This window comes from Glycine max, chromosome 14 (assembly GCF_000004515.6).
Source record: "Glycine max cultivar Williams 82 chromosome 14, Glycine_max_v4.0, whole genome shotgun sequence".
Classification (NCBI taxonomy): Eukaryota; Viridiplantae; Streptophyta; class Magnoliopsida; order Fabales; family Fabaceae; genus Glycine; species Glycine max.
Window position 1 is genome coordinate 47,223,651 of NC_038250.2, and position 19,700 is coordinate 47,243,350.

General features: G+C 30.2%; 2 protein-coding genes across 3 annotated transcripts; one reads left to right on the top strand and one right to left on the bottom strand.

The window, feature by feature from the left end:
* Positions 1–5,161: 5,161 nt before the first annotated feature.
* Positions 5,162–11,966, top strand: LOC100802106 (shewanella-like protein phosphatase 1). 2 transcript variants are annotated; one of them, XM_003544854.4, is made up of 10 exons: positions 5,163–5,509; positions 6,357–6,457; positions 6,679–6,792; positions 7,085–7,297; positions 8,053–8,188; positions 8,340–8,515; positions 9,316–9,404; positions 9,589–9,658; positions 9,997–10,106; positions 11,526–11,966. In XM_003544854.4, the coding sequence occupies exons 1-9, from the start codon at positions 5,323–5,325 to the stop codon at positions 10,081–10,083; spliced, it is 1,173 nt and encodes a 390-aa protein (XP_003544902.1). In that variant the 5' UTR covers positions 5,163–5,322; the 3' UTR covers positions 10,084–10,106; positions 11,526–11,966. The 2 variants fall into 2 exon arrangements, with proteins under 2 accessions (XP_040864892.1, XP_003544902.1); XM_041008958.1 differs by lacking the exon at positions 11,526–11,966 and having other exon boundaries at positions 5,162–5,509; positions 9,316–9,394; positions 9,997–10,068.
* Positions 11,967–13,393: 1,427 nt separating this feature from the next.
* Positions 13,394–17,187, bottom strand: LOC100802640 (mitoferrin). Its single transcript, XM_003544855.5, has 2 exons — positions 16,109–17,187; positions 13,394–14,003 (listed from the first exon to the last, which is right to left on the bottom strand). The coding sequence occupies exons 1-2, from the start codon at positions 16,865–16,867 to the stop codon at positions 13,788–13,790; spliced, it is 975 nt and encodes a 324-aa protein (XP_003544903.1). The 5' UTR covers positions 16,868–17,187; the 3' UTR covers positions 13,394–13,787.
* Between the last annotated feature and the right edge of the window lie 2,513 nt (positions 17,188–19,700).

A 19,700-nucleotide genomic window follows, 5' to 3' on the forward strand; every position in this document is an offset into this window, starting at 1 on the left:
GATCCTTTATCAAATAAGGCCTAGTATTTCATATTTACCATGATTTGTAAGCGTTTGAACCACAACAATAGTAGAGACCAGAGAACTTTTATCTTGTTAGACTTTGGAAGATAATCTGTAGCATTCATAAAGATAGATTTAATTAGTCATTTGGTCCTATAGGTAAACTTTCTATTTCAGTTACTATACTTGAAAACATCCATTTTTAATCTTTATACATAGCAGTTAAATTTATTGTTGTCTTTGTACATATCATTTTAATCCCTTTTGGTCATGTCCTTAAATAGCAAAGATTAAAAGGAATTAAATCATAAAATGATTAAAATGGGATATTTTTAAGTATATGGATTAAAAGGAAAAAAATTTATAACTATACAAACCAAATGATTAATTGAATCATGAAGAGAATAAAGATTAATGAGCAACCTCTACTTTAGATGACATACAAAGGGAAAACAGATATACGAAAGAGAAGCATAAGCATGATAAATAATATAATAAGTGATGAAAAAAAAAGTGTTAGTGAGACTAAGATATTTAATGAAATATTCACGTATGACTATTTTATAAAGAAGGATGGCCTTTACATGGTTTGTAAGCTGGATTAGTGAAGTAATTCTTACACAATAGCAATGAGTGACCATTAGATATTGCAAACTAATAAGACTTTTTTTTTTATCATAAATTAATAAGACTTTAAACGGTGTGTTTGGAAAGATGGAAAAGAGAAATTTTTGAAATTTAAATGAAAATAATAGGAATGAAAAAATTTTAATCTTTATTTTTTTTTTCAATTCTTTGTAAAGTATTAATTTATAGCTTATGAAATGTTCTATTAAGTCTAACAAATTTTTCATAACAACTTAACACAGGAACTTAATTACAATTTTAAAGTTAATATAGAGACTTAATTAAATTTTTTGTAACAATATGAAGATTATAGATTAATTTAACCTTTTTATAAGATTTTTTTAATGGTTCCTTCTATTAATTATTTTTTTTCTTCAAAATATCCTTAATAATTCTTGTTCATAAATAATAAATATTGTGAGTTACATCTTTCTCTCACGAGAATTTGAAGAATGAAAGAATTTAATTTTAAAAAACTAAAACCTTGACTATTATTATTCTCTTTCAATGGATACTTATTTAAGAGTAAATTTGAAAAAAAAATATTATAATCAGTATAAAACTATATAAATATTGATAAGTAGTTAATAATTGGTTAAGTTAGATAATATTTTTACAAAATTTTTAAATAGGTGTCCAAATTTTTATTTATTTATAAAAAAATTAGCTTTTTAATCACATCATCACGTCACAGACATTAATCGTTCCGCAGGTCCACCTGGAACTAATTAAGAATTCTGATAACATTAATTCGCTGTCTTCAAACACTACCATCTTCTGGAACAAAATGGGCACTACCCTGTAAACTTATGGGGTCAGTTACTTACAACTCACCACAAAACTATATAAATGGGAATATTTTAAAATTGTTAGAGCTATTTGATAGGTTCACCTAGCAATCTCTAGCTGAAAATTAAAATTTAAATCTTAATATATAAAAATGAACACTTTTTACACTGTTCTAGTGTTATCCAATAGAAATCTTATATATAAAAGTGAACAACTTAGCATTCAAAGTGTAATGTAATGTGAGTTGATACAAGTGATGATGAAGCAATTTGGAGTTAATTTTCATCCTTTTTTTTATGAATACGAGGTTGATTCTCCTAGCTGCTACTAAAACTTTATTTGATACACAATTCTTAGGATGTGTTTGTTTGTAGTGAAAAAGAGTAAAAAAGAAGAGTGATCGATAAAATGACATGAACCTATACTTGTACACTTTACTTTAATCTTAAACTTTTATTTCAATTCACTTTTTTTTTTCATTCATTCTACCGAACAAATCTTCAGAGACAACCTCTTCATAGGGTTCCTCTAATATTTAGGAACTATTTTGAATTATTTAAGGTTTAACAATAATACTATGAGTAAGCCTTTTGTCGACAGGGTCACCACGCCATTGAGGTCATGCACAATGTCACTCATTGCCACATTGATGCTTCTATGAGTAAGCCTGAATTAGGTAATGGCCACATTGATGCTTCTAAACATGAAGGCATTGACTACTTTCAATGGCTTGACAACCAACCCTCTGGCTCTGTGTTGTACATTACTGAAGGGAGTTTTCTTTAGGTTGAAAGAGATGTGTGGAGATAAGGGACTAGTTTTGCAATGGTGTGATCCATTGAGAGTGTTGCAGCATCATTCTATTGGGGTTTTTTAGGTCTTATTGTGGCTGGAATTCCACCAGAGAAGGTGTTGTTAGTGGTGTTCCTTTTTCGGCCTTTCCAATATTTATGGACCAACCACTAAACGGTAAGTTGATAGTAGAGGAATGGAGGGTGAGGACAAAGGTTAAAGAGGACACTTTGATAACAAAAGATGAAATTGCTAATCTTATTAAGAGGTTTATGCATTTGGGTGGGGATGAAGTGAGGAATATGAGGAAAAGAAGCAGAGAGATGAAGCAATTATGTCATCGTGTAATTGCTAGTGGTGGGTCATCAGAAACTAATATCAATGCTTTTCTTTCCCATGTATTACAGGGTGCCATGTTTTTATTTTAATCCTTCAATTTCTTTTAGTCTTCCATTTTCAAATATCTTGATAGTAGAAGCCAAGAATTCAGATTTACCATGTTTTGAACTGTGCGTTTGAATCACAGTATATGAGTAGAGCACTTATCCAAATCTATCTTGTTGGAGCCTTGGAGGTTGGATGGTTCTGTAAGTTTTAACATTAATTTTAGTCAAATTGATTTTGAAAGAATTGAGGTTGAAAAGGTTAATTTACGCTTTAAATGATTTTAGAAAAAGTAATTTTATATGAATAATAAAGTAAAATTACTTTTAAAGTATGGAGATGGAATATAGATATACTTTTAAAATAATTTTGTAGAGTCAACAAACTTATAATATAAAAAAATAACATGATAATTTATGATTACAGATAATTTATAACCTTTCTTCTCGCTAGTTTTGAAATTCTTTCAAAGTTTATACATTTGATTTACTTCATGAGATTTTTAATGTAATTATTGAATTAGTAAAATTAAATATCTATAATAAAATATAAAAGATATATTATTTTACTAAATTTGTTATCTTTTATATTTTGAAAAGACTTAAGTATGCTATTACATCTATTCCATTAAATAATGAGATGCCATAACCAGGTTATGCAACAGAAAAAAATGATTTATTTGTGACATTATTTCTTACCGGAAAAATATATTAATAGAAATTAAAAAAATGTAATGTTTGAGTAAAATTAAGGATTAAATGAAAAAAAATTATACTGAAAAAAGTATTTTTGTCAAGACGAAAATTAAAATTATCTAATATTTTATGAATTAAAATTTATTTAATATTTTTAAGTATTTTTTAAAAAAAATATTTTGAATTAAAATAAATGTTTGGATCTTTCTTATCTTTAAAATGTCCTAATTAAGTTTCATTTTTCTTTTGTCCATTTAATTTTATATTCTTAACGAACCGACGTAAGGCTGGGTTATTTTAGAATCATAAATAGTCCGTTTAAAATGTCAGCCACAAATCTGGCCCGTTCAAATCTGGCCACAAATTTGGCTTGTTGATTTCTTAAAATGAAAATATATATAAAAAAAAAACTCAGAATTACAATGAAAAAAGGGCAATGAGTGATATTCTAAATTACTTTCTGAAATTATAATTAATGATTAATTTTGTCCTGAAAGTGTAAGAAATATTAAAAAGGCATTTACTTTAACCCTTATATAAAATGCTTAATACAAGTTTTTTATCCTCCTGATATAATAATATGTTTTTAGAAACTATAGACATCCTTCACAAAAAATAACAATAAAATAAAATGATTATAGACGAATTTTTTTTTTCTTTTAAGTATTTAAAAGCCAGAGTTACATATTGATTCGAGACCATAATTAATTATTCCACGCGTTCAATGGTGTATTGACTTTTTTTTAAGATGATTTCAATGGTGTATTGTATTAATATTTATTCCAAAAACTTAACATTTTACATTTTGATGAAAAAAATTCATTCGCAAATAGTATAAATGTCACTAAAAATTCATGTAAAATAATTTATACTACCTTCAGCTATAATTAAAAAATAACTCAGAGATAAATAGAAATAATATTCTAGAATAACTAAAATTTTCATTAAATTTATTATGCTTTATCAGAAAATATTTTTAGTGCTAAAAATTAAATGTAAAATATAATGTTTAAATGAATTCAAACTACTTAATTTTTATTTTTGAATTAAAATGTATAAATAAATTCTGGATATTTGCTTTACATAATTTCAACATTTAATTAATTTTTAAAACTAAATTGATCAACTCAAAGTCTTAAGAATTAATTTGATTTGTTACTCTTAATTTAATATAATAGTATGCACAATTTATTTAATAAACACTACTACGTTGGTGCTTATTAATATTTAGTCCTTTATTATATTTTAAAAATAATATCAAACTAAAGAATTTGACTACTCTAAATTGAGCGATGTGCACTATTTTGAGAATAAATTGCGCTCAATTTACAGTCATTGATTAGAATATAAACCGTTAATTATTGTGACAAAATCATATATATATATATAACAAAATCTAAATTTAATTACAATTTTAACCATTAGTCTTTTAATATGATCATTATTGTACTTTGTCCTCTAAAATACAATTATCTCACATTAGAGGAGTAATAAGTAATAGCATGTCATTACGTAAATTTAAAGCATCCATATCAATTAACTCATTTATATATTAACAGATATGGAGATTTTATTTGATTCTGATGTTTATTTTTATTATTATGCTAATGACAATATAAATTAGAATTTTTTTAATTAATTTGATCCTTATGGTTGTTTCTGTTTCCTTTGTGAAAAAAAAGAAAAGAAAGTAGAGCTGCAAATAAGCCATTATTTAACATAAAATCGATTTTTATTTCAATTTTTTTAATTTTTTTAATAAGTAAAGTCAATTTTCATTTATTTTTAATATCCAAAAAAAAATGAAAAAAAAAAAAAAACCATGAAGCAACCACACAGTAGAGGCACATTAAAATGCTATCTTTATCTTCTCTCAGCTCTCACGTACGGGAAACGAACACATATACCAAATGCTTGGTTGAGGAGCTTTGTCTGAGTTACGAGTCAGAAAAGTGTCCTTTTCTGGTTTCATTCAAAGCAGTGCCATCAATGGGAACATAACATAGCAATTAGCAAATGATCTTCACAAGACATGGCATCACTGTGTCTAAACTCATTACCAGTCCCACCAACTTCTCTTTCTTCTTCTTCTTCTTCTTCTTCTTTGCTTCTTCATAACAACAACAACAACAACAACAATCTTAGTCCCTTGAAACCCATTGTTGTCAGTGGAGACCCCCCAACTTTTGTTTCTGCTCCTGGTCGCAGAATTCTTGCTGGTTTGGTTCTCTTATTCCAACTTTGTTTTGTGGCATCTATTTGGTTTTGAATGTGTTTAGCAAAGCATTGAATTGTTCTTTTGTTATTGTTGCTTTGAAATAAAACAAAGAAATGTAAAAGGTCCACTCAATAGGCATGTTTAAAGTTGATAATTTGGGCTGAATGCTTGGAAAAATAATTTGCATGGTAGAAATATGGATTATATACTGACTTGTGTTGGTTTGAAAGTAAGAGACTAAGGTCAATTGAATATATGGTTTTGTGTTTGATCTTGTTTCCATGTGTATGGAAAAATATAATTAGGAGGAGTTTCCATCTTAAACATTGGTAGTTTGGTACCCAATATAGTAGTTTCTCACGATGTGTATCATATGGACTATGACTTTAAGAGAAGAATAACCAACCTTATAAATGCAGTGTAGTGATTCTCCGATTAAAGTTGAACTTAGTTTTGTTGACCTCTTACAAGCTGATGCATAAGTCTGTGTTCAACTTTGTGTTTTAGATTTTTTTATTATGAAATTTCAAGTGTACCACTCTCAGGTTTTGGTATTTCCTGATGGATCCTGCTGAAATGCACTTTTTTAATAGTTACTACTAATTGTCTTTGTTGACTTTGTAGTATGAATAATTATTTTTGTTTTATATTTTATAGCCTTAGATTAGGGAACTTCAATACAAACTCTCAAAATTAAAGAGATGAAGAGCTTCTGTGGACAGCATAGTGTCCTGTGATTAATTCACTGTCATGATAATGTTCTTGCTGATCATTTTCTAACCTTGTTTTGATTTTTAGTGCATGTTGTCTGTCAATTATGTCTTATTAAAGCTAATTTTCTTGCATAGTTGGAGATCTACATGGAGATCTTAAGCAAGCTAGGTCTGCACTTGAAATGGCTGGTGTATTGAGCTCTGATGGTCGAGACTTATGGACTGGTGGAGAAACTGTATGCTCACTGTTTATCATAATGGATTGCTCTTAGTTTTAATTCAAATTAGTAGCCTCTATTGTATACTATTAGTTAACGTAGTAAAAATTGTTGAAAGGACCAAGTTTATGAAATGATCAAACTTGTACAGAAGAAATCCATTGTTAAAAAAAAAAACAGAATATCATAGAAATGAGAGATTTTAACATATGAATTTATTTTTTTTCTCCATGCACTAGGTGTTGGTTCAACTTGGAGACATACTAGATCGAGGTGAAGATGAAATTGCCATCTTGTCCATGCTGCGATCATTGGATAGACAGGCAAAAGAAAAAGGTGGAGCAGTGTTTCAGGTGTGTCATTTGTGACTTTCAAACTCAAAAGTTTCAATCACTGGTATACAGGATTATAAAACATTGGAATTACTATCTCTAATAACTGAATGTTACAGACAACATCACCAAGGAGATGTCAATTCCTCATGCAATGTTTCCCTTGTCATTATTTTTATAAAATTTCTGTCTTTATCAAAATATAAGTATTAAGAAGAAATTATTTGTAAAATTAGAAGAAACAGATTCATTATTTTTCAGCTATTATCTTTCTCTTAAAGCAACTTTCCTTAACTCAATGTGCTTCATCTAGGTAAATGGAAATCATGAGACCATGAATGTGGAAGGGGATTATAGATATGTTGAGTCTGGGGGATTTGATGAGTGTAATGATTTCTTAGAATATATCAATGGTTCTGAAGGTGACTGGGAAGAAACTTTTACTTCTTGGGTTGATGTCTCTAAAAGGTGGAAAGAAGATCGAACAATGTCAAAAAGTTATTGGGGACCTTGGAATTTATTGAAGGTACTATAAATTTCTGTCCCACTTTTCTTTCACATGTACTATTCTCTTTAAGTCATTATATATTTTTATTGTTTCTAAGCATAAATTCCTCTTTCAAACTGCTTTGGTTGAATTAACCCCCCAAAAAGAATTGTACCCGTACTCCCAAATCAACGTATCAAAATACTAGAAAAAGAATTGCAATAAGAGCTATCCTAAAATTAGGGCAACAAGAATTAAACTTTATATCACATGGTTACAAGATTTTGATACCAAATCATGAACCAATTACCCCTAAAGCTTAAACTGTTTGGTGATAGCACATGAATTGTTTTACACATCTAACTGTATTCACCCCTTCACAGTTATGATTTGCTTGACACAATCAAATGTACATTTTACAGATTTAGGACATTTTCTGTGTAAAGGACAAACTGAAGGAAAACAAGTTAAATTATAATATAAGTCATTTAGTAATTTACATAATGAGTTTTACAAATAGATGGAACTTTAGTAAACAAGACCTTTTGAATTCAGTCAAGAGATTTAGATAATTTGGAATCAATAAATTGCCCTCTTAATAAAAAGCTAATAAAGGGAAATTTTAGAGAGCTGTATGATTATGTCCTAGTATCTGTCTGGGGTCATAAAGAAATACTGTCACCTTAGAAGTTAGAAGTACAACATAAGTTTTCTTATTTCAAAAGGAAACTCTATGTTATTCTGAATATGATTTTCTATTGTTTTTTGATGAAGTTTTCCAATTATTAGGACAGAGACAAAAGGGAGTCATTGCCAGATCAATCCTCTTTAGGCCTGGTGGGCTTCTTGCACGTGAGCTTGCAAGGCATGCTGTTGTACTAAAGGTCAATGACTGGGTCTTCTGTCATGGTGGACTTCTTCCTCACCATGGTAAATATTTTGTGGCATTTTTTCTTTTCCTTTTGTTTAACTTGAGATGGATTTTTACTCGAGCAATATCAACTATATATAATAGTACCTTTTTCGAATTTGTTCTACCTTGATTACAAATGCCTGATATTATTTTCTTCGTTTTCTGTAGTTGCATATGGCTTAGAGAGGATGAATAAAGAAGTGTCTGAGTGGATGAGAGGTCAGCATGAGGATGACAATACTCACAAAATGCCTTTCATTGCCACTAGGGGTTATGATAGTGTTGTTTGGAATCGTTTATACTCAAGAGACACACCAGATTTAGTGGACTATCAGGCTAAACAGGTAAGTCTACTGATGAGATTGTAACAGTATTCTTTAACTAATAGAAAGATCCTATGTGGAGTTAATAGAAACATGGTAACTAACCCTGCCCCCCTTGAAAGTATAAAGATTTTATTGCAGTGCAATTCTCCTTTTTCTGTTTTTGTTTCTAATGGATGGTTTACATAGGTATCTAAATTTTACTTTACATCTGGATATATGTCTTCTTTCTTCTTTAATCCATATTATGAGGCCAAAGGTGAGTTAATGGACTCATAAATGTTATTCTCCAGAAGAAGGATAAAGCTACAAAATGTACTCCCCCTGAAAGTTAAAATAAAAGAAGAAAGCACCTCTATAACTAAAAAAAAACTTGGAAAAAGTGAGTTAGTGTGACAAGACAGAGATGATGTAACAAAGAAGTAAAATGGTTGGAGAAAACAACAATTAACTGATGAGCTTTATATCCGGTATTGCTTAGAGAAACATGAATCTTTACAATGTGCATGCAAGAAGTTGCAAATTTATTTCATGCCTGCAAAGGCCATTAACATCTCAAAAATTACAATTAGACCTTCCTGATAACAAACTACTTGATACAATCTTTGCGCAACATTTTTTTATCAGTGTTCATTAAAAATGTCATAACACATTTAAATTATGATGGGGACTTTTTGCCACTTTATCGAATGTTTCTTAATTTATGTCTAATTACTTAATGACATTCTTTAATTTTTAATTTCTGAGATCCTTAGCAGATTAATGGGATTCTGTTTCAGGCTGACATGGATTGACAATTTGAAACTAAATTTGATTTCCAGGTATGTTCCATTCTTGACGAGACAATGCAAGCAGTTGGTGCTAAGGCAATGGTGGTTGGACATACTCCTCAAACTATAGGTGTAAATTGGTAAAAGAATATATCTCTTTAAACATGGTTAAAATAACCTCATGTCTAAAATCTCAATAATGTTTATCTTACTATACTTGAATTTTAACTTTAAATGGCAAATACATATCTTATATGTAGGTCTTTTAGTTCATTGTGGATGGAATAGGTCTATTAATTGAAATTAGGTCTTTTCTTCCTACAGTAAATACAATTGTAGCATATGGCGCGTAGATGTTGGAATGTCCAGTGGAGTTCTGAATTCAAAACCAGAGGTAAAACAAATCCATGAGCATAATGTCCTTAATTTAATATTTAAAACCCTCAGCTAAGCATTTCCGTGGTTGAGTCAATAGAAGTTAAATACTTTTGGTTATATACTAGATGTTATGAGAGATAACTACATGCTTCTGAACCTTTCTTCTGGACATCCCAGTGCTCACTTCCCATAGAAAAGCATTGGCTTTTTTGTGGGAAAAGTATTACTGTTATTAGCATTGGAACTATGTAAATTAGTAAATTCAATTTATCGTGTAGTCTGTTCCTGTTTCTTTACAATCTTGATTGACTTAAAATAGTTTTTGGAATTTATAGTTGAATTCATATTTTCCAGGTTCTAGAAATTATAGACGATAAAGCAAGAGTTATAAGGTGCAAAAGGGACAGACACAGTGAACTTCAAGCTGCTGCATATACTTAAGAGAAAAACAAATTATTCAACAGGTATATTAAATTACAATTTGCTTGTTGATTGATTGTTGTATTACAGATTCAATTGAAAAATTTAAAGTAATTGTTATTTATTGACAATATACTTTAGTATTATGACATTTGCAAGTTGAAACTTTCCACCCAATAAGGGTGCCCCCAGCCTCTTGAATTTATACAGTTTATTCTTTGACTCCATATACCTCTTGGTGAGCAGAATGAAGTAAAAATTAAATAAATTAAGAGAAAATAGCTCATGCACTGCTATAAAATAAGCAATATGCTATAAAACCTATCAGAAAAAGAAGAGAAGAAAATAATTGAATCATGGAACTTTATCACTATTTTGAAATTTATTGATTTCTGGTTTTAATGGATTTATTGAAAATTTGATTTTAAATAAGCCCCAATAATATTTTTCAAACCATGTAGCCCACAATATCTAGGGGGATAAGGCTCTAGGCTTGATTCATGTCCTGTATGGTAGCAATTGCCAAACTCCTATCTGAGAATTATGGATGGGCTCCTGTTCTGCATTGTTGTAATTCCATATTTCCATGTCATGTGTTAGGATCTTTCGAGGCTTGCTTCTCTCATTCTACCCTTTAAAACCTTATGTGAAAAACCTCAAAAATTAAAATAATTAATTTTATTGTTTAAACAAGCCTGTATTATGTAGTTTTCACCCCATGTCAATCATAACTAGGAAGTAGGAACTTAGTTGGCTGGCTACAAAAGTAAAAGAGTCATTTTCATTTAGCCAATATTTTTTTAGGGAAAAATATGTTTAGTCCCCATACTTTTGATCAAAGAGAAAAAAGATTATACACTAACAGTATAAAAAGTTTTATAGTCATTTAATCACACCCACCATTCATGTATGATAAATTTGTTGAATTTTAAAATAATTATTTTAAAGTAATTCAAACAGTAATTTATCATTAGATGATAGTGTAAAACTTAGTGCATAAGCATTAAACTCTTGATCAAATATTGCCAAGGTCCCTATACTTTCATATTCATAAATTTAGTCCTTAAACTTAAAAAAAAAAAAAACATGTAGATTTAGTCCCTCATTTCTAAGAATTCATGTCTTTTAAATTTAAGAGGGACTAAATCCACGTATTCTTAAATTCATTGATATGAAAGTATAGGAACCTTCACCATGTTTGACCAAAAATATTGGAACTAAAATCACATTCTTTTTTACTATCTTATAATGCTACTTTGACCTGTTATTTAGTAATTTCCAACTTGTTTTGAATGTGTCGTGGTTCTTGGTAATAATTGTCCAATTATCCATGCGAATGCAATATAGTGGAGGATTTTAATTGTGGTTCATGTCTTAAAAATGAAGTACCTAGCAAATTAGTGATTTAGTAGGAACTAAAAGCAAAATCTCCATTAATATATATTTCTACTTCGCTTTTGCAGGAGGTAGGGGAATCCAACTAGTGAAGTCTAACATTGGCAAATATATGCAATACCCGATGACCAATGCAAGTTACTTGTTACTTGTGAAGAAAGGAAACAGTATACCTATTTTGGCAACCAAAAAAATCCTGAGAGAGAAATTCCAAGGCAGAAGATATTGAAACATTTGAAAATGGGTTATACAACAAGAGAAAGAAGGGAAGAGGAGAAGGGTAAATAATGTAAATATTGTATGCTTCTGAATCAGTTGCATTTTCACATATTACATTAACCAGTCCCATTCGAAACTGCTCGAATGTTTGTGATTAACCTCATCTCACTAGATCTAGCTTCCTCTGGCACTCTTTAACTAATGATATTTGTTCTATTTCAAACTCTTGACATGACTAACCTCTTGAAGCATTTTGTGCCACTTCAGAATGGATGAAGATATTTTGTGTATGTTACTGGGTGTTCATAGACTAAACTAAAACATTCAAAAGAATTAGTGTCTTGAATGTATTAAAATTTGTTAGAATTGATTGTTAACCATTGAAAATCATAAATATATGCGGGTAAATTAATCTTAATCATCACAAATGTTACATTAGAATGCAGGCTATAGTATGTGAAATTGATTTTGGTAGTAAATCGAATGGGCCCTTAAACTGAGCAATCTAGTGTCTGTTTGCGTAGGCATTAAACTAGATACAACGGAGAAGCAACTGCCTTGTTGTTTTGGCGTTTTTGCATTGTAACGTATATTTTTTATTTCCTTAATGCAGTCTATACTAGTTTGGTTTGTATAGTAAACATCACTAGTTTTTGTTCCATTTGGTTTTGTGTAGTTTAGTTTTTAGTTCACCCAAAAAAATCAGACATTTTCTTAGATGAGTCTGACAAATTGAATCAAACCATTTTAAAAAAATTTATAAGAGCTATGTTTGTTGCATATAAGAAACAAGTTGCATAAGTCAATTCATCAACCATTCAATTTTTCATTTTTCTCCCACTTAACATTCCCGATTATGATACCCTATTGGGGGAGAATATTCTTTTTTGGTGACGTACAGAGAAAAACAGAAAAAAGAGAACAAACACATGCAAAGCAATAATACTACGCTATCAAAGAGCCCACTTTTAACGCATCAGCAAACAGAAAATAAAAATATGGTTTGAATGCATATGTAGTTGAATGATGACATTAGGATTTAAGACATAATTTAATTACATTGAGTTTAAGACTTAATTTGAGAAGGGAGAAGGTGGATAGGTGCATATGTAATAAATTTAAGGCTTAAATATATTTAAAGTTTTTTATAAATGATTGAATTTTATTCTACGTGTTTATATCATTGGTTATCATTTGGTAAATTTACAAAAAAAAATGATTAAAAACCTAAAACAAAATTTAATCATTTGTCAGAAACCTTAGATATATTTAAATTTAAATATTCAAATACATTTCATGCCTGAGTTTTTTAATTAATATTTTGATTTATATATATATATATATATATATATATATATATATATATATATATATATATATATATATATATATATATATATATATATATATATATATATCATTCAAATGACTCGCTAACATCAAGTTTTATATCTACTTTAATCACGTTTGTTACTATTGGACATGAATTCAGCAGAAGCTGCTTTTGTAGCTCCTGCGACTTTTGACGTTAAAATAGGAAGAGATATGTGCCATAGAAAGGCATATATAAACGTGGACTTGATTCATGAGCCCTGCATATTTATCGTCAAAACTGCCATGTAATCAGAAAAAAAATGGAAAACACATCATCAACACATAATAATAGTTTAGGCCAGGAACAACTAAAGTGGAAAAGATAGACAACAAATAATAATAGTTTAGGCCAGGAAATGAAATCTCTTAAATTTCAGAATATCAAAATAATCTTTAACGTAATTAAAACTTACAACTGCATGAAACTATGGCAAAAATTTCATGTGGCGTAGTGGTGTTTCCATGGGATAATGTTCTGTCTAAATGAAACTAGCAAAAAGCTAAAGCGGGGGAAAAATCATAAGTAAAACTGACAATGTGTACAAGAAACAATTTCTCCAGTCGTAGTTAAACCGATGCTTTCTGTATATTTATTTGGGGTTAGAACGCAGAACTTGAAAAGGCTTGCTTGCTCACACCCCCGTTTGTAGCATTTTATCAATTTTGACAGACAGAATCATCTATACAGAATCATCTATAACGAATCCGAAGAATTATGTATATTCAAACTCTTTTATTTAGGTAACAGTGCCAATGTCTTTCTGCTGATTGAAATCTTGGAAAAAGGACTTTCCAGCTTCATATGTAGACCAGCAAATAGCAGCTGCAGGAGCATGAAAGAGCATCCTTGGAATCCATCCTCGCATGAGCCCTCTGTATCCATCTTTTTTCACTATGGTTTTGATAACGTCCCCAATTGATCCACTTTTGAACCTATCACAACCACAGACACCCTGCAGCATCAACCATGTCAATTTACTATCCAAGGAAAGGAAAGATAAGGGGAAAAAATTTGCTGTCTGATTCCCCCTAATTTACCATCATTCATAAAGCCTAACAAATTCATACAATAAAAAGTTGTTACACAATCAATTTACAGTTATCAACTTAATTAGCACCATATTACACAATACAAATAATAATAAAATAATAACAATAATAAAATTCATGACATGAGTCCAGAAACTACAATCCAATTTGGAACATTTTTTGTTTGATTGGAAAATATTAGGTTCCTCTGATGTATGATCTTAGTAATATAAACCTTTAATAATCCCCATATAAACAATAAAAGGGTGAAATAAATTTATAAGGATGCTGATCTACACAAGACGATCTTGTCAACTCCTCAATCTACATATGATTCTACAGAATCATAATAAAACGAACTCGTCCCATTTTAATAAGAAAAAATGCAACAAGAGTTGAAAGGAACATACAAAGCTATTCAAATCCAAACATTATCAGTCATTAGTACCATCATCTTCAGCACTCCAATTGAACACCATTTTGTCTGATTGAAGCTCTAAATTTCATAGGCTCAAGTGATGGGGTGGGGATGGAAATTTGCATAGAGACCCAAGGTTTATTTTCCTAAATGCCAAATTAACAGAGCTAAATTTCAATAGATTTTAAAAAGGTTATGATGGGATCAACACCCTACAACTTTCTCATCCTCTTACCATATTTCCTGCTGGTTTCCTTGTCTATTGGTCACCACTTTCTTAATTAAATCTCTGTTAAAATTACTTTCTCTATTTCTCGACACGGTTCTCGCTCCTCACATGTACCAATGCTCACCAAATTATAACTCTTCTGCTATTATATTACTCAAGTATAAATTGTAAAGTCTAAGTTTTATCATCTCTCTCTCTCTTTGCATTAAAATTACATAGAACCATAGGTAAAATTACAGCTCTAATGTTGGTTGATGGGAATAAGTCATATTTTATCAAAGGAGCACATGCTAAAGGAATAGATGCACACATTATACCATATGCCTTTCTGATATGTTATTTAAAAAGTTTACCGTTTTAATAATCAATCTATCCTTAAGCAAAATACACTACTAGCCTACTGGCATCCACTTTCATTTTATTTTTTTTGTTTACATAGAGGAAGAAAATTCATCGGCGAGAAAATGGTCAAGTACAACTATGTGAAGGATAACAAATAACAAATCCTATACAACAGAGAAGACTTAGAAAAAAGAACTAAGAATACAGCAAGGCAGCTCAAACTACCTGCAATCCTAAGAAATCAGATCCAAGAGCACAACTCATTTTAGAGCACCTGAGGCAGGCTTTTGATACCCAGTGTGTCCCATTACCCACACCCAATCGGTCAATCCCTATCCCAATAAGTGGGGTTGGCAACAAGGATCAATTAACTTCATTGGACTTTCTCAAAAACCAACTAAAAATCACAGTAAAACTAGTTAAGAGCATAATTTCTAAAGTCATCTTCCACAATTCTAATCAAACTATTTTCCATTGGATTCACTCTTTCCCAGAGCCTCTGTTGTAGTAGAAGAATATCTTTGTATGAAAAAACCACAGAAGCACAAAGAACTTCCTTGAAACTAACATAACAGAAACATAAGCCAAAATTATTATCCCATATTTGCACAGGTTGAATCAAAGGAATGGCAATACAAAACCTAAGCCTCAATCAAATGTACTTATCACACTCTCAAATTCGATTGAATATTGCCATCCACTTCTTTTCCCATACCACAGCCACATTTTTATTTTATAAGCACCAGTCACATTGCTCATAATATACTGAACCTTAACGGAAAGCTAATACATCAAACCTTAGCCTCATTCAAACCCAATTATCACACTTTAAAATTCAATCAATATTGCAATCCACTTCTTTTCCCACACGACAGCCACATTGTTCTTATACTGAACCATAAAGTCATGAACTAAACAATTCAAAACTCCAGTAAACAATACACATCCTATCCTACTTTCAAAACTACAACGAGGAAAAAAAAGTCAAAATTGCAAAATATCAACAACAACAACAATGATGATAAGCATTACAATTATACCTGACACTGCAATTGAGTCTTGACAACATCAAGTGGCGTGGTAACAGCAGCAGCCAAAGCCCCGGCAGCAGCCCCAGCAGTGGCGTGCACAACCAGTCTCTCATCATCCACACTCTCCGGCGAGACCTCCAGGAGGCCGCGTTTCGCGGCCTCATACGTCGTGAAATGCACGGCAGTGAACGGCGCGTTCATCAAAACAGTGGTCCTATAAGACGCATAGAACGCCCCAAACCCCTCCTCACTCATGACCCTCTTCACGCAGTCCCAAACCCCCTTGTAGCCACTGTTCCCCAGCTGCAGCCTCTGCTTCACCATGTCCATCGGAGTGAACACCGCGTCACTGGCCACGGTGGCGCAGACGCCGGACGCAGCGTGCGCCGCGGCGTTGCTGGGGCTGCCCTCGGAGAATTTCTTCTTGCAGGTCTCGTAGACGGAGAAGTAGACGGCGTGGGCGGGCCCGGCGCCGAGGCCCATAGCACCGATGCCACGGTAGAGGGCCGACGGGCCCTCCGATTGGAGAATGGACTTGAGGGCGTGACGGACCGTTACGGATTTGACGGGGCAGGAGCCTATGGCTTGCATGCGGGTCTTGACGGTGTCAACGGGGAACATGGCCATGTGCTCGACGCAGCCCGCGATGGATCCGGCGATCATGAACTGCCAGAAGTGGAGGCCGTCGTGAGTTGACACCGTTAAGTCCGCGTGGAAATCGGGCCGGAATTCCGGGTTTTGGAACTTCGCCCTTGCATCCGTCGCCATTAGAAGAAAAACCAAAAAATAAAAATAAAAAATTGAAAAATTAACGGTTGGGGATTGGGGATTTTTGTATCATAAAGGTTGATTGATTATTGATTATTGCGTGGAAGGAGAGAGAGAGAATGGTTACTAGTACTTTCTTTGCAGCTGTGACTTGTGATGATAAGAGGGTTTGAGAAGTAGCTAAGATGGGAATTGAAGATGGGATTGAGTCCAGGACTTTGTATCTGTACTAGCCTTGATGATAAGTTAATTTGCATATTAGGGTTCCAAATTTTTGGGAGAGAGGGCTTTTCAATGTGTTTTTTCTTTAGTAACAATGAAAATCTTTTATTAACTACAACTACTTCTAATATATTATAACAAGTGGATGTTCGTGATCCCATTTGGTACCATTCTTATAAAAAAATAGTTATCTAACCAAACATAAAAATTATATTCTGTTTAAATTTATTATCAAATTTAAATCAAATCAAATCAATCTTTTAGGATTTGTTTTAGATTCTTTTTTTATTTTTATTAACATATTATTTTACTAAAATTTATATTTTTCTATTTTTTAAACAAATTATATTAAAAAATTACTAATAATAATCTATAAAAATTATTAATATAACAAATATTTTATAATAAAAAACTGTCAAACTTTTATCTATTTTAAATTAAACAAATCTTAAAAAAAAGTTTTATATATAAAAGAAAGTGATATATACTATATAAATTTAATATAATAATATTGTAAAATATGATGAAACTCAAATAATATATACATATAAAATATAATAAAAAATAATATTTAAATGATAGAATTTTAAAAAAAAAAGTTTTATATACAAGAAAAAGTGATATATACTATATAAATTTAATATACATGATATTATAAAACTTAAATAATATATACATATAAAATATAATAAAAACTAATATTTAAATATTAGAATTTGACTTGATTTTAGAAACACAAAATCAAAATTCAATTTGAGCGTAAAATCATCCAAATAATCTAAGAAATTATTAATTTGATTTGTTTTTTATTTTTTTTTAAGTAATTTTTTATTTTGATCGGTTTGAATGTAAACACCTATATGAAACAGTTTTTCAGGATAATCTAATGAGCGTCAGTGCTTGTTTGGAAACAAGAGTCGCGCAGGTGTCTAAGAAATCATGAAAATTGAAAGAAAAATCTTCTTACATTAAATCTTAACTCGATAAGATTATATTCTAGAATGAAAACTTGTGTTTAATTCTCTTCTGGTTAATAATAAATCAGTGGAATATATTCAAGAGAGATTACCAAAGAGTTTTCAAAAGACATTCAATTGAAAGTTTGAAACTATTTTATCTTTTAACAAACCTCGTTTTTAAATTTAAATTCAGTAACAGTCAAAAGAAATTTAAATTCAGTAATGCAATTTTTATTTTATTATTATAAATAAGTTATATGAAAATTTATTAAATAACAAAATTAAAAACATTTAAGTTAAATTGTAATTGTGGTCATGTATAATTTTTTATCTATGAGTTTGTTCACTTATTATTTTTTACAATTTTAGTCTCTACGTCTTAAAAAAATATGTAATTTTCGTTTAATTCTCAATTTTGCTTAAATTTTTTAAGTTTTTTTATGTTTAGGTATAGTTCAATTCTAGATCTAATATATTTATTTAAGACATTATAAAAATAATTTAATTAATTAAAATTTTAAAAAAGAAAAGAAATAAATGTACACAACATTAAAGATTTGATCAAAATTGTAATCTTTTAAAATATATAAGAAGGTTAAAATTTTAATTTAACTAAATATTTACATTATTTCATTTTCCTGAACTTTAAACACCTTATTTTATATTTATTCAAATTAGAATTGAATCCCTTTTTGTTAAAAAAAAATTGAATTCCACGTTTTTCTCACGTTAGAAAGTGAGAGTTAACATGCACCATATTAAAAGTGGTTCATGATGGACCACTTCAATTATAACAGTTACATATATATATGAATATTTAAATCATCCACATATATGAGTATTAGATATTTTTTAAGATAACTAAAATAACTTTCGTGTGTTTACATCATGTAACGTTACTGGAATCTATCAACTTTAATTTAAATTATAATTATATATTTTTAATTATTCATTTATTTAATTATCATTATGTTAATATTTACTATTAGTTTAGTATTTACTGTTATTTTACGTACTGGTTACCATTATGTTAGTTAGGGAAAAATAGATACTTCTGTCTAATTGCTTTTTTCATGTTTTTTATTTAAATAGAAAGAAATAGAATAGAAGTTAGCTAGTGATTTGTGAATGTAGTTATAGAGATAAAATAGACATAAAGATGTATACATTAAAATACCTTCTTTATATATATAGTTATAACAATATTATCATTAAAATGTTCCCTAGACTGTTGTAGGGTTTTTCTAATTTTTTTACTTATTAGGTACTCGTATGAAATTTATAGCCCAACTTAAAATTAGCCCATTAGTCGAACTGTTTTGTTAGAGTGTTCGGCACCGACTATTTACACTACAATTTTGCTAAGTACATGCCATCACGTCTCTTTATTTTTAATTATCCCTTATATCCTTTTTCCTTAAAATGGTACACCCTCAAACCCACCCCCTTTTTCTTTTCCAAAAATGTATTCCTAGAACTATTAAATGTAGTTCCCATAATACATTTCTAGAATTGATATACATTATTTTGAAAAGACATTTTCGATAGTAATAAAACTTGTTTTAACCAACACATATAAGAGTCGATGTAGCTTGCAATTGTTGACAACCTGAATTAGAAAATGAAAACGTATTTAAAGGCACTTAAAGGTT

Excerpts from the sequence above, each read along its gene's own strand:
- LOC100802106 (XM_003544854.4), top strand. The coding sequence starts at position 5,323 with ATGGCATCACTGTGTCTAAACTCATTACCAGTCCCACCAACTTCTCTT. Across the intron at positions 6,458-6,678 it reads TATGGACTGGTGGAGAAACT|GTGTTGGTTCAACTTGGAGA; the intron begins GTATGCTCACTG and ends TCCATGCACTAG. Across the intron at positions 9,659-9,996 it reads TTCTGAATTCAAAACCAGAG|GTTCTAGAAATTATAGACGA; the intron begins GTAAAACAAATC and ends CATATTTTCCAG.
- LOC100802640 (XM_003544855.5), bottom strand. The coding sequence starts at position 16,867 with ATGGCGACGGATGCAAGGGCGAAGTTCCAAAACCCGGAATTCCGGCCC. Across the intron at positions 14,004-16,108 it reads AGACTCAATTGCAGTGTCAG|GGTGTCTGTGGTTGTGATAG; the intron begins GTATAATTGTAA and ends TTGATGCTGCAG.